This window comes from Harpia harpyja, chromosome 1, assembly GCF_026419915.1.
Source record: "Harpia harpyja isolate bHarHar1 chromosome 1, bHarHar1 primary haplotype, whole genome shotgun sequence".
Classification (NCBI taxonomy): Eukaryota; Metazoa; Chordata; class Aves; order Accipitriformes; family Accipitridae; genus Harpia; species Harpia harpyja.
In genome coordinates this window covers 89,701,941-89,715,625 of record NC_068940.1, presented here as the reverse complement: position 1 = coordinate 89,715,625, position 13,685 = coordinate 89,701,941, and the positions used below count along the sequence as shown (strand labels likewise).

At 41.8% G+C, this 13,685-nt stretch overlaps 1 protein-coding gene across 18 annotated transcripts in view; it reads right to left on the bottom strand.

The window, feature by feature from the left end:
* KIAA1217 (KIAA1217 ortholog) overlaps positions 1-13,685 on the bottom strand; it is a 377,603-nt gene that overhangs the window by 31,366 nt on the left and 332,552 nt on the right. For all 18 annotated transcript variants that reach the window (XM_052804272.1, XM_052804399.1, XM_052804291.1 and 15 more), the window contains 2 exons: positions 6,937-7,097; positions 120-295 (listed from right to left, as the gene is read on the bottom strand). In XM_052804272.1, coding sequence (XP_052660232.1) covers positions 120-295; positions 6,937-7,097 — 337 coding nt within the window. The remainder of the gene's footprint in view (positions 1-119; positions 296-6,936; positions 7,098-13,685) is intronic.

Sequence of the window (13,685 nt, the reverse complement as noted above, 5' to 3'; positions counted from 1 at the left end):
AACACAGGTAAAACAGCATACACAGGTGCAATTTCACTGAAGACAGTGGTGAAAACTACTACTTTACGGAAGAAAAAGCCAAGCAAGAGCAACAAATTCTAAGAGGTTTCTCAACCCACCATAACTTCTTTACAATCTTTTCTTCCTCGTTGAGGTATTTCTGCCTTTCTTGTTCCACCAGGTTGCGCTGTCGCTGCACAGGATCTTCAAGCCTCTTCACTGTTTCAATCATTTTGCCATTGATTTCCAGCTCTGCTTTCCTCACCATTGCCCTCAGCATCTCCTGGTTCTGCAGCTGTTGCACAAAAGAAATCAACTTCAATTTTTCCTGCTTGACTGACATCCCTGGCAACAGAATACACTGCAGAGCTCAGAAATAGGTTGGGATAAACACAGCCCTACAGCGAGAGAGAGTTTTTACCTTCTTCTTTCCCTCTTTAACTTTACCTATAAACATTATTTCTTGAGGAAGTGTTACGGCTGAGAAAAGCCTAAATCTGATTAACTTCTAATGTATATATCTAACTTCCAGTTGCAAGTGACGAACAAAAGATGTTGGGATCAGTACACCACCTTCACTGCATAACTTCTGCAAGGATTGTGGCCCCTTTATTCTGCTCAGTCCAGCATGAATCAAGAATTAATCACGCCTCATGAGAATGCCGGAAGCTTGACTTCCACTTTGCATGTATCTTGTAAGCTTATGCATCGTGCTGCCCATACGTGCCTAGTGGATAATCCCACACATTAATGTCAAGACTCAGAATGGAATTTTTCAGTCTCTGTGGCAGAGGAAGGACTGTGCCATCCGGTGTAATTTGGTACAGACATACAGCTCATCTGCCATACATAAAACCTCCCCTACCCACCAAAAAAACCTCCTTTATCATATGGTAATTTTCTGAGAACTGCACAAGTCACACCTTCTTTCTTGTCTTAGCCTTATATTAAGGACCTAAAGTATTAATATTCTTACTAAATTTGCAGAGCAAAACACAGCTAAGAAAGCAAACTAGACTGTACTCTTCATGGGTAGCCCTAGAGCAGCTATACCCTACACTCACACAACCAAACCTGTTTAAGTCTCTTAAGCAAATCACAAGATTCAGAGTGATAAGCAGGGCTCCATCTAGTCACATAGGCAACATACAGGCAACATGAACATGAATCTGTTAGCCCAGCAGCCATCTCATACTGTAAGATTTTAAAAAACACCTGTGTCAAATAGGAGATGAAGTTCCAGTTTTAAAACTAGCAATTGAACCATCAACTGTCTTCTAAACATCCAGGCTTAACAGCCAAACTACATTTAACATACAAAGTAAAACCACTGCCTAATAGGAAGAAACACAAAAATGGGTTACCTACAAGACAGTATAATGCAACAAGACTTCTTTTTAAATTGATTTTAGAGAATTCACGGGAATCAGAGAAAAAAAGTCTTTGCCCAGGTCATTCTTTCCAATCAGTATGGGAATTAGAGGAACAAACTCAACCCTCTCCTCCTGACTCTTCAGTCCTTGTGCCTGACTCTGCCTTCTCCAGCGACACAACTGTGATGAGAGGGAGGGTAACACTTCACTGAAAGTGCGGGGGGCGGGGGGGGGTGTGTGTCTCAGCTGTGACAAGCAGGAGGTGTTAGCTCAAAACTCAGCTGAAGATAAGTGTTAGCAGTTAGGGAAAAAAATGAAGCTGGAAAACATTTGAAACAGCACAGATTTATAAACATTGTCAGCTGCTTTATACCAGACTGGATTCTTTTGAAGACAGTGCACATGTGTATCTTTCCCCACAACAGGATTAATGTTTGGATTTGATAAATTAAACCCTCTTACAGCAAGGCCAGCACAGCTATCTGAGACACACATCTCTTTCATTGTGCCATATTTTCAAGAAGGAAAACATAAATGAATGAATAAATGAGTGAATGAGCATGTAACATTTCAGTCATACAGTTTATTCACAGCTCTTTAAAAAGTGGGGAAATTTGACAGGGAAGTGACTTGGGATTCATGAAACAACTGACCCAAGGTCAGTGAGAAGGTCAGTAACAGAGTCAGACTTATGTCTCGGGTGTCCAGAATTTAAGTCCTCTATGTGCTCCCAGCAATACCAAAATTACATGTGAGTGTGTGAAGTCGTGCAATGGCAGGTACACTTTTTTTCCTGTTATGGGGGTATATAGAGGATCTACATTTATTGTAGTGACACCTACAGCTAAGGTGCTTGTCACTTCCATTTATGCAGTGCTTGAATAGTATTAGAAAGTTTCAGACAGAAAAGTTCACCCATTTCTGATGACAAGATTAGGGAATAAAAATATAACTCAGCAATATTTCCAAAAAGCCTCTACGCTGAGGACTCCCAAACATCAATGTTTGGAGCAAGCTCTTGAAGTCTGGGAAATGACTCACCTTGGTACCAAAGAGATGTTTTTGCCATTTCTATGAAAATCCATGCAACACTTGGCTAGTTCTGGAAAACATGGTTTTGTTCATGCTTGGGGAACAGGGACAGAAGATGAGAAGGGAGAGGTACAGATGGGTACGGAGAGAGCAGAGAAGGAACCAGGGGACAGGAGTAACTGTGGGTTTAAGCAGGGCAGAGTTACCAGCCAAAGGACAACATGAGGCAGGGCGAGCAGGAACAGAGGGGAAGAGCTGAAGAAGAGGTGGCAGTCTCTGGATGCTACAGCACATTTACCTCCATGTTCTGGAACTGAATTTGATTCTTACCTTTCTTCTGCCAGCAGGTATCAGATCTGAGACTCTCTGGCTAAGTGCACACCCATTTGTCCCTCAGACCACTTCTGCCAGTTACTCCACCACCTCAAGTGGAAGATGTTTTATGGATCTGCCAGAGTTATTTTGGTTCCACAGAGTAGAACTTTTTGTACTTTAAGTTTGCTTGAAAACAAGCCAAATAAACCATCTTAGGCATTCACACTTGAAAAGAAACTTTGTTAAAACAGTGTTCAAGTTCCAAAGTCAAGTGCCCAAAGGTAAGCAAAAGCAATGCAGGCTTTCCTATCACCACCAAATGGCAATTTTTTGCTAATTAGACGTAACGACTTATAACTGCAAGCAGCAATCAAACAGAAAGAAATTTAACATGCTTTTTTAGAATTCTAGCATCCTGTCCTACATTCATTACCCTTGGCTCTCACTCCCAGCCTGACCAATCTCTCCAGATACTTACCTTGTCCCTCTTCTTTGGCTACTGCTCCAGCCATTATCTATCACTGCTCTCTTAGAAGTACCCCAGCGCCGCCTCTGGCACCCACTTCAAGAATAATCTGGTAATCAGTTTATTTCACTTTGAACCAATTATTATCTATGAGACAGGTAGCTGGAAAACAAAGTATTAGTTCACAGCCCACTTCTCATTAAGAGACAAGCATGACCTGTCCAGTGGGAGCCTCCCAGGCCCTGCTGGGAGAGTTTTCTGGTCCACCCACCTCCCCACACACTACAGTGCACAGCCACAAACAGGGACTGACTGCCTGCAGCTCAGGATCTCTGTAGAATCTAATTCCTGAAGTATGTTACCACACGTAGATTAAACATAGTCTCACCAATTCTATAATGCAGCTCAAAACATATTTGAATTTCTAATTTGAAGTTACACTTGTGAGACTGAGTATCATACACCATTTATGACAGCATTATTATTACATTTTCTAACCTTTCTGCAGCACTCATTTCCCTGCAAATAATACACTGAGTGAAGGAAAAGCATGCATGCACACACATTCCTAATACTGAACCTTAATCATATCTAACTGCTTTCCCTTAAAAAGTGTTCAATTAAAGAAAGGAAGGAATAGACAAAAAAAATCCAGTGTACCTATAAGGTAATGATATATGCCATGAAGACAAACTCTAAGGCTTGGTTCAAACCTGCCACTAAGACTTCTCATTATCTGGGAGTGCAGAATGAACAGCCCCACTGAACTCATCATGGGCTCCAGTCTTACCAACAACAAATGCATCCAGGACACAGGCTGGATTACATTCCTCTGGCAATGAGGAAAACTCCACGGCACGATGAAACTAGTCTTTCCTGAGTATCTCTGAAAATCAGAGTGCTTAAGGAAGATGCTAGTGGAGTAGCAAGAAGTGTATCTAACTTCTAGCAACTGCCATGATGCAAATGTCTTTATTTCAAGAATCTCTGGTTAAAATCCAACCACAGACTGAAACAGTCTTAACTTTTTGGTTGCATCTGCTAACATATACATTTAGCTGGTGTGTGAATCAATACATCTGGATCAATTGCTGCTGGATATGTTTTAAAAAGAGGATTTTGCCAGCACAGACAAAGGCTACATGAATGAATCGTCTTTTCCATCATGTGTTTCTTTGATTCTAGTAAGCGAATGAGTAAGAGCTTACAGTGATATCATCAATTGAAAATTGAACCATAGACAGTATTAAATATAGTTTTATGTCCTGTTCCTGTTTCTTAGTTACCCTGCCAACTTCTGTGCCTGTGCAATCATCTTTTTCAGTTCTTTGGAAGCGTTTCTTTTAGTCTGTCACTGTATGAAAAATTCACACAAACAGGAACAAACCGACTGCCAACCCAGGAGAAACAGTCAAAGTGAAAAATATGAAGTACTGTCAAACATATTATGCAAACAACCCAGAAAAACAGCAAAATACTTTTCCCTTTTACTTAGAATTATTTTCCAAAAAACATAGCGTAATTTTTTTGCATTAGAAGTGTGCTATTTCAACACTCTTCAGTTTAAAACACTACCTGTTTCACTTGCTGCCCTACAAACTGTGAGCTCTTTTTCAAAATAATTCCACCCATTCAGGAAAGCCATGACAAAACCTCACTCTCATGAATGTAATTTGTATCTAATATACCAAAGTTTCCCTTGAGCTACAAGTTCTTCCATCCAACTATCACAAAATTGCGCTCTTCCTACTGGCATGATGCACCAAATTTGCTATCATTTCTGAAATAAGGGAAGCCAGCCAGAATTAATGAGCACGCTCGGGATATGTCCTTTTTTCCTTCTCAAGACTTCCTTGGCAGCATTGGTTTGTGCAGATGGTACAAGTTTCTTCACTCCTGTGTGCCATAATGCTATATCTGATCAAAAGCAAGGTTACCATCCCGGGCAGGGCCATGGAGACAAGGTGCAGCTGGAGAAATGCCACATCCTTATTGAGCAGGCCCTGTGAGAGCGATGTGCTCACTGCCTCCAGTGCAGCACTGCAACCTCCATCCCACTTTATGAGACCACACGCTAAGCACAGCTGGTGGCCAGACTGCAGGTGTTTGCCAAGAGCTGCATTTGGTGCACAGGGTTACAGAAGGACAGAGGGGCTGCAGTGGTTTGCAGCACAAATGTGGAAGAATACACACTTATACGTAGTGTGCCAGGGCAGAGATCCCAAGCCACAGTCTTTAAATTAGACGGGGACCATGATGGCCGGCATACAGGCAGCACTGCTGGGAACAGCTTTTGAAAGATACATTTGCTATAGTAACATACTCATCCTAAACTGAAAATGTGAATACATGGGTGCTGTATCACAGGCAGAGGTCACCTGGCTGACACAACTGTTTGCTCCAAATATCTTCTGCCATCTCTTCATTACCAGCAAACTGAGCACTGGACCTTATCACAGCATCTTCAGTCTTAGCCACATTTTCTTTATGCTGATGTTTACCTCACCCTTCTGCTGCCTTGCCCTATGACTGGTTCATAATTCAATTTCCTTTAGTTAGGGAAGTGAAGGCAAAATGTGCTCTGAATTCTGATCTGTATTATCATTATTCTGTTCTAAAATTAATCAGCAAATCGAAGGAGATTGACATAGTACCATTCCCATATTCAAAACCATCCTGGTCATAATAGCAGTAGCTGCAGCCCTACAATGCCAAACATGTGATGTCACTTTCCAGGCAAGGAGGACTGGCAGATTATGGAAGTTTTCCCTGCTGTCCACTTTGTCTTACAAGAAATTGCTTTACCTCCTTTTACATCTTCTGAGACGATACACAGCGCTCTTCATTTTCCAGTTAAGTGAAGGGCTGAAGGCCTATACAGCTGCATGCACTTATTTTCACAGTGTCTGAGATGAACAGCATATATTTACATTTGCAGCATGACAGTATGTGTCAACAAAACATTTTGGTTAACTCTTCATTGTTCTTATAGTTTCTTGCAGGTTTTGAGGTGTTGATGCATGTTAGGAAAGTACTGGTAAAACGTGAATGTAAGTAGGGCACAATGAACATTTGCAGCAACTTTTGAAATATCTTTTTTCCTTGCTGCTCAAGTTCGCTATTCTTCTGGATTCTGTAAATATAGGACTCAAACTCTGGCTTAATGCATGTCTACTGATCCTCAGCTACATTTGAGTTTACTGACATCAAAGTTGTTTATTCAGGAACTTAAAAACTGTCTCAACTGTAAACAGTATGGAGCAGGAACATGGCTCTTCCAACATGTTTATACAGCACATAGCATAGCAGGGTCCAAACTGTAATCAAAGACTTGATATTATTGTAATATAAATACTGCTTTAATGTCTAGAATCATCAAACAAAGCTAGAAATAAAGTTTTTTCTCAATATCTGAGCAGCATATCTGAGCTAATTCTCATACCTCTAGGACTATGCAAGTGGCGTATGCTAGAGCAGAATACACTTTTGTGTCTGTAATACTTGGGTCTTCTCTTTGCCATAACTCTGCTGCTAAGAATCACTCATGTACAAAATGTAAAAGAGAGGGAAAGAGGGAAAGAGGGAAAGAGGGAAAGAGGGAAAGAGGGAAAGAGGGAAAGAAAGAAAGAAAGAAAGAAAGAAAGAAAGAAAGAAAGAAAGAAAGAAAGAAAGAAAGAAAAAGAAAGAAAAAGAAAGAAAGAGGGCATTTTCTGACAACCCACCTTCCCAGCATTACCCAGATAAGCATACCTGTAGCTGCTTCATCTGATGCAGCTGCAGCCGCAGATCTGACACATTACGTTTCATACCATGCAGGCTGACTTGCATTGATGGGGCTCCAGCAGGGTGATGGATGACAGCTGACTCCACAGTTCCCAATGCGTTCTTCCCCCCAGATATGTTAGCAGCACCTGCAATAAGCAGCAGCACAGGTTGAGCTCACCAGCAGAGAAGTTGCAAACATGATCCTTCCTCTGCCCACTGAATCCACACGTATTTCACACAGATGGACAACAAAAGAAAACTACAGCTGCCAATGCTCAGTGTTAACAGGGGACTGGCACCTCCTTATCCAATATATTTTGAGGGAAGACTGTACAATATCACAGTGTATCTGTGCTGGAACCTCAGCCATACCAGAGCACTGCATTACCACAAGACTGCTTCCTACCACATGTAGTGGAGATGGGATAATGAGATATAACTGCAGATTACACAAATAGCAGCAAATCAAATTGGTGCTGAAAGTAGAGTCGGGATTGTCCTCCCAGGAGCCATCTGAGACCGAGTTGATGCAAATTCACAGAACTCCTGAACTGCATATTTGTTGATTAATTATCACTGGAGAGAGATTCGGACAAACTGCCAAGTGTAGGGAAAGGGTTTCTATAGAGAATCTTGCTTTGCTGCTTAAAGTACAGTTGCATTATTTCTATCATCATCATCTACCGTATAAAACCAGGAGAAGAGAAATGAAATGATGGTGTGGCAGAGAACTGCTCTCCAGCCATGTTGCATCCACCCACTCCCCTTCAGTCTGCCATTTATTCAGGACTGTGTTTACAAAGGAATACAGCGTAACACAAGGAAGTGAGCTGAGCCACACTGAGAATAACCGTCAGTGTCCTCACAAGACTTTCTTCGTTAAATAACGGTGTTCCCCTACACAGCATCAATGTCAAGCTTGCTCTTTTCAGTCTCAAATACCTGAGAAGAGGCTTTATTTACATGGTACAAGCAAATTCCAGCTTATCAGCTAATAGTCATGTTAAAGCTTCTTCTAGCAATTTGCACTTACATACCCATATTCTTCAAATTTTCTTTCTTATGTGTCCCTTCCCCTCCCCACCACCAACAGGCAAAATGGCAGACCGTCAGTAGGGCACACTTCATTTTCTAAGTCCAGCACTATATAGCCCTGCATACTCTTCTGATCACAGTGCCAGATCCACCTTGTCCCTTGGGCTCAGACGGCTTAGACAGCTGCTCCTCCCTGAACTATTGCCTTATCAGCCCCTCACTACAAGAAAGACATTGAGGTACTGGAGCGTGTCCAAAGAGGAGCAATGAAGCTGGTGAAGGGTCTAGAGCACAAGTCTTATGAAGAGCGGCTGAGGGAACTGGGGTTGTTTAGCCTGGAGAAAAGGAGGCTGAGGGGACACCTTATCGCTCTCTACAACTACCTGAAAGGAGGTTGTAGCGAGGTGGGTGTGGGTCTCTTTTCCCAAGTAACAAGTAATAGGATGAGAGGAGATGGCCTCAACTTGCACCAGGGGAGGTTTAGATTGGATATTAGGAAAAATTTCTTCACCGAAAGCGTTATCAAGCATTGGAACAGGCTGCCCAGGCAAGTGGTGGAGTCACCATCCCTGGAGGTATTTAACAGATATGTAGACATGGTGCTTAGGGACATGGTTTAGTGGTGGACTTGGCAGTGTTAAGTTAATGGTTGGACTTGATGATCTTAAAGGTCTTTTCCAACCTAATTGATTCTATGATTCTATTCTATGATTATGTCATTCCCCACTTCATTTTCTTCCTTCTCTATGAATAAAACAAAAAATATGAGGAAACAGAAAATAACTCATCAATGGATCTGCAGAGGGATTTTGGTCATCATTTGTTCCCACAAGCACACATTCCATCAGATTAAATGAAATCAAACAGTAACTAATGTTGTGAGCTTTTCTTTGCCTGTTGAAGGCAAATTTTCAGTGCACCAAAGGGCATGACACATTCTTCTGGCTGGAATGAGTATGAACCCAAGAGTGGTAAGTTTTATCCCTACCCTCTCATCCCTAGTAGTCTGTTCAACCAGTAAAGTTTCCACATGTGCCTGAGTGAATACAGCTCAGCGTAACAACACATTGTTATTCCTTTGCCAACAGGTATGGACACCTCAAACGTAGCCTTTGCAAAATTCATCTGGGGGAAGCATTTTTAAAGGATGGAAATTATGCCAGACTATTTTTATTTAAGCATAGGCTAAAAGGTTTCTGAAGAAGCATGTTTCTTGCTTTACCTACATTTGCAATTCCTGTCAGTAAAAGCACAGGCCCCTCTGGCTGTACCCGTGCTATATACGGTATGCCATGCCATAGGCTTCCAGAGACACGCTCCAACAAAAAGCTGTTCTAGCCCAGTGCTGGCCGTTGTTATGCTATACCTTACCTAAACGTGCTGCAGCTAGATCTGCTCAGTGCTTCAACAATGGCACTTTTCATTTCACTGCTGAGCAAGTTGCTGCACATTTTTGCTATACTCTAGTATGATTCAATGCTCTCTTGACTTTCAAAGAGCTGCTTAACAGAAAGCAACAGTCAAGAAATAAAGTCACTTGTTCACTGCCATTCTGTACCCACTCCATGCTTCAGTCTAATACATGCTAATACTTATCTGTCTACAAGTACACTGCAGTTTTCCCTACAGTCAAGCATCTATTTCCCTCCCACATGCACTATTTTGTCCATTTTTTTTAAGAAAAGAGTATTTAGTTCATAAACCCTACAGACAGAAACCACCAGAGAGTCTGAAAAATGCGGATAAGCCTCCAAGAGTTCTGATCCCTAGCCACAAATCTGGACTATTTTTGAAAGCACATCTACCTTTCTGCTATTCTTTGCCTCAAGCAAAAGCTCCAAAACCTCAGCCCCCAACCCTGTGATGATGCAGCCAAGGCATGAATCAGTCCCCGCCAGTCTCTCTCCCCATGCTGGACCCCAGTCAATTCACATATTTTCTCAGGAAGGGGTGCCTGCTTTCTTTTTAGCGTAGATGGACTGTGATCTGCTTCTGTAAACAATAAATGTCTCTGACTCCCTACAAAGCAGCTCTCCTCCTCTGCTGCCTCGGCCACCTCTTCTCACCGTTAGGTACTCTCAGCTGCCATGGTGTCCCTGTTGCAGAGTGTGCTCAGAGCCTGTGAAGCATGATGTGGGACTCCCAAGGGTGCGAAACACAACCACAGACACCAAGTGAGCATGGGAGCGCAGTAAGGTTTAGCAGCTGATTTCTCAGAGATACATATTTTCATCAAAAAGGAATAAAAGTGCAGCTGAATGGGGGGCTGCTTCATCTAGGGAGTATAGCTCGCTTTTGGAAATAGTCCCAGGCTGTAGCTTTGCGATTAGATGTGCAGCCAGATGGACTGGAGGGAAAGAAACAGCATTGGCTCTCAGGTTTTTAAATAAACCCTTTCTGGAGCTAGCTATGGGGGCCTGAATGCAAAAACCCTCCATAATTCCCTAATACTCTGGACAAAAAACAAATGCTAACTTTTTTTACAAAGGCTAATGAACTAAGTTGCCATTTTTAAAGTACAAAGAGAACTGATGTGCAGAAAGGGGAAAGATTTGCTATTTGCCCAGGCTCAGGAAGGTAAGGAACAGAAATTCCACTCCCTGACACTTGACCTTTGCTATGGTTGCAAAGACACCGCTCTCCTTCCGTTTTCCAGATTTTATTTTTCTTTCTAAAATGCTAAGATTTTATTTTGAAGCAGGCTAGAAAGAAAGGCTATCAGAAGACACCCAGCAATGTTTCCTCACAAATTACTCATCTTCTTATTAAGGAGCCACAACAATTTCAAGCATCATTTGGGGAGACATGTGACAGTTACTTAGTTCTCTTTCCATCCAGTTAGAATCCACTAAGCAAAGAGGCAAATGCAATGTTAAGGTTGCAATTCTACCATTAACAAGCTGTTATGGTGAGGCACTAAAGCACCCTTAAAAGAATAAAATATTCTCTATATATTAGTATGCAACTTCACCTCATTGATCCACAATGAATTCAGGATCATGTTTTTCCTGCAAGCACTGACAGTGTTCAAAGACTGGCGTGATCTATCTTTGAATCCGAGATAAGCAAGCAGATAAGGACAGTGGTTTTAATTCACAGATCATCACAGCAAGAGTCATGCATGTGTAAAAGGCACACAGATATCCACAGATGACAAGACGGTTCACAAAGAGTGAGGAATCAAATCCAAGTCCTACATGTGTAATACTTCTCCCTGCTGCCATCTCACTCTCCTGGTTTGTACTGGTGGTGTTAGTGCAGAAAGACATACTCCTTGATCCCTTTTCAGGAAATACTGAAATGTCCTTCTTCCACTTCCAACAAGACAGCAACTAGCAAAGAACTATTGCTTTTTTTGGTAATCCATGATAAAACTGATCTCAATTTAATCAATGTATCCAGGATTTAATCTATCAGTCTCACCACTTGATGAACAAAAATACTACAGAAAAGAGAGCAGGTGAGCATTTCTCAGCATATTTGTTAGTAATCTCAAGGAGACTCTTCCTAGTATGGTTTGGTTTTAGAGTCACATACTGTTCCTGAGTAAAGAGTCCCTTGATGCCATTCACTGTTGATGAACTGAAAAAGGTTATAAGGATTCAGTCATGGGATTTCTCCTGACATTAGTAGAAGGGACATAGCCAGTCTGTGGAAGGTTACTGCTCTTTGAACCCACCCGCCATGAAAGAACTGAGCCTAAAGCAATAAAACATCAGAAATGCAGACAAGCATGATCATTACAGTCTCATTTTCCCCAGTGAAAAAGCATTTTTATTTAGGGTCTTTAATATTTGAGGCTAAAGAATCCGCTACAGACTGGCAAAGCAAAAACCATGTTAAATACAACAATTTGGTTTATATAAAATACCAGAGTATTCACAATCCAGCTATAGAGAGTTATCTAGGATTTAGAAATTTGGGTTTCTTTCCCTTCCCAAGTGAGCTAGTTCTCTATTTTTTGCATGAAAGTCTCCTATTATTGGAACACATACTATAAAATACAATGTTGGTTCAACATTGATGAGCCAATTTTATCCTGCACAGATGTTTTATTCTTCAGGATGGGAAGCAATTCACGTTTCTGCTTACCAGTGCTCTAGAAAGGACTGCTCAATCAACATTTCATACTACTTTTTCTTTCAAATAGACTTTGAAATTGCTAAAACTGGTATCTCAGTGCACCGTTGTCAAGTGGAACTGTATAGTAAGAGTCGACTGTCTAAATGGCTATACTTAATAAGGATCGGGGTGAATTGAAGAACAAAACAGCGGTCAGCAGAAGTGTTTCTAGGTGCTGCTGGCACGTTTAAACCCAAGCATATTTACAAAAAGGAGAAACATTCTGTAACATATTCTGGCAGATTGCCTAATTTTCAAGTAAGCAGGGACTGCATTGACTTATTAGACCCTGTCACACGCAATTTCAAAAGCAAGTGCAAAAGCAAACTATTCTATTATACAGGATTATTCTATTATACAGTAGTCTTCAATAATAGCTGATGCGGGTTACAATACTGTAGTATATTGGGGTCAGCATCACACCTTGTTTCCCTTACCCGCTACAATTTAGTTTTGTGGCTGAGTCATGCTGGAAGGACAGGATTTAGGGATGCAGATGCTGGAGTTGCAACTAGACTTTATAGCACTGATAGGAAACCTTGCAGACAGCTAGCTGCATGGCTGCCCCCACTGCCCTATCCCCATCTCCCCCAGGTGATCAGAAAGGCATCTATTGCACAACCTGAATGCTGGTATCCTTACTCACATGCTGGATATGGGCATGGCCGTGTGACAAAGTCAATGTCTCTGTCAGTACATGACAGATGCTGATCTGGTCTTTTGACAGTAAATTACACGCCCCACCCTCCACCCCCCCACGTTTGGACATGCAGCTGTTAGATGTAATTTTGCCCTTTCAGGGACACGCGTTCAGTCATATGATAAGGTAGTGAGGAGTCTTTGGGAACAACAGTGGCAGGAAATGGTTGCTGGTCAGATGAACCATGCTATTCTGGTGGGCTGGGCATGACTTTCACACTGAGGAATCCCCACCTTTGCTTTGTGTAGGGTCATTTTCCCAATGAATATTATTCCATTTCTCATTTCATTGAGAGCACATTGACACATGCACACACAAATCACTGCATAATTTAGGTTGAAAGGGACCTCTGGACGTCATCTAGTCCAAAGTCCCACTCAAACCAGGGCCCATGTAGATCAGGATCTCCAGCTCAGTGCCTGCCACAAAGTACTTATCTGAATTAGTACAAACAAAGGGAAAGCTGAAAGGCCGAACAGTAATACAATACAAAGAGGAACACAAGGCAATGTGCATGCAGGATTTGATGGTTTCATAGGTGCTTTGTATGAGACAAGGCCTATGCAAGTGGGAAATACCATAAATTCTCAGTGTGTAATGATACTGAAACAGGGAAAAGTCTAAGAGCATTTTGCAGCTGTTTTGAAAAATGGTGGACTTTTCAGTAAGTTGTCTGAAACTGATAAATTACAACTTATTTCTTCAGAGCCTTAAGTATTTCTCTCCCCATCCAGGGGCCAGCAGGAAGGGAAGAGTTGGAATGGGACCAGAGAGTGGCTTGGGAGCAAAGCTCCAGTACCAGGACTTCAGCTCTTTCTCTCTTGCATATGCTCAATAGTTTCCAGGTCTGGCTTGATTTCTGTCAGTTAGGAGGACA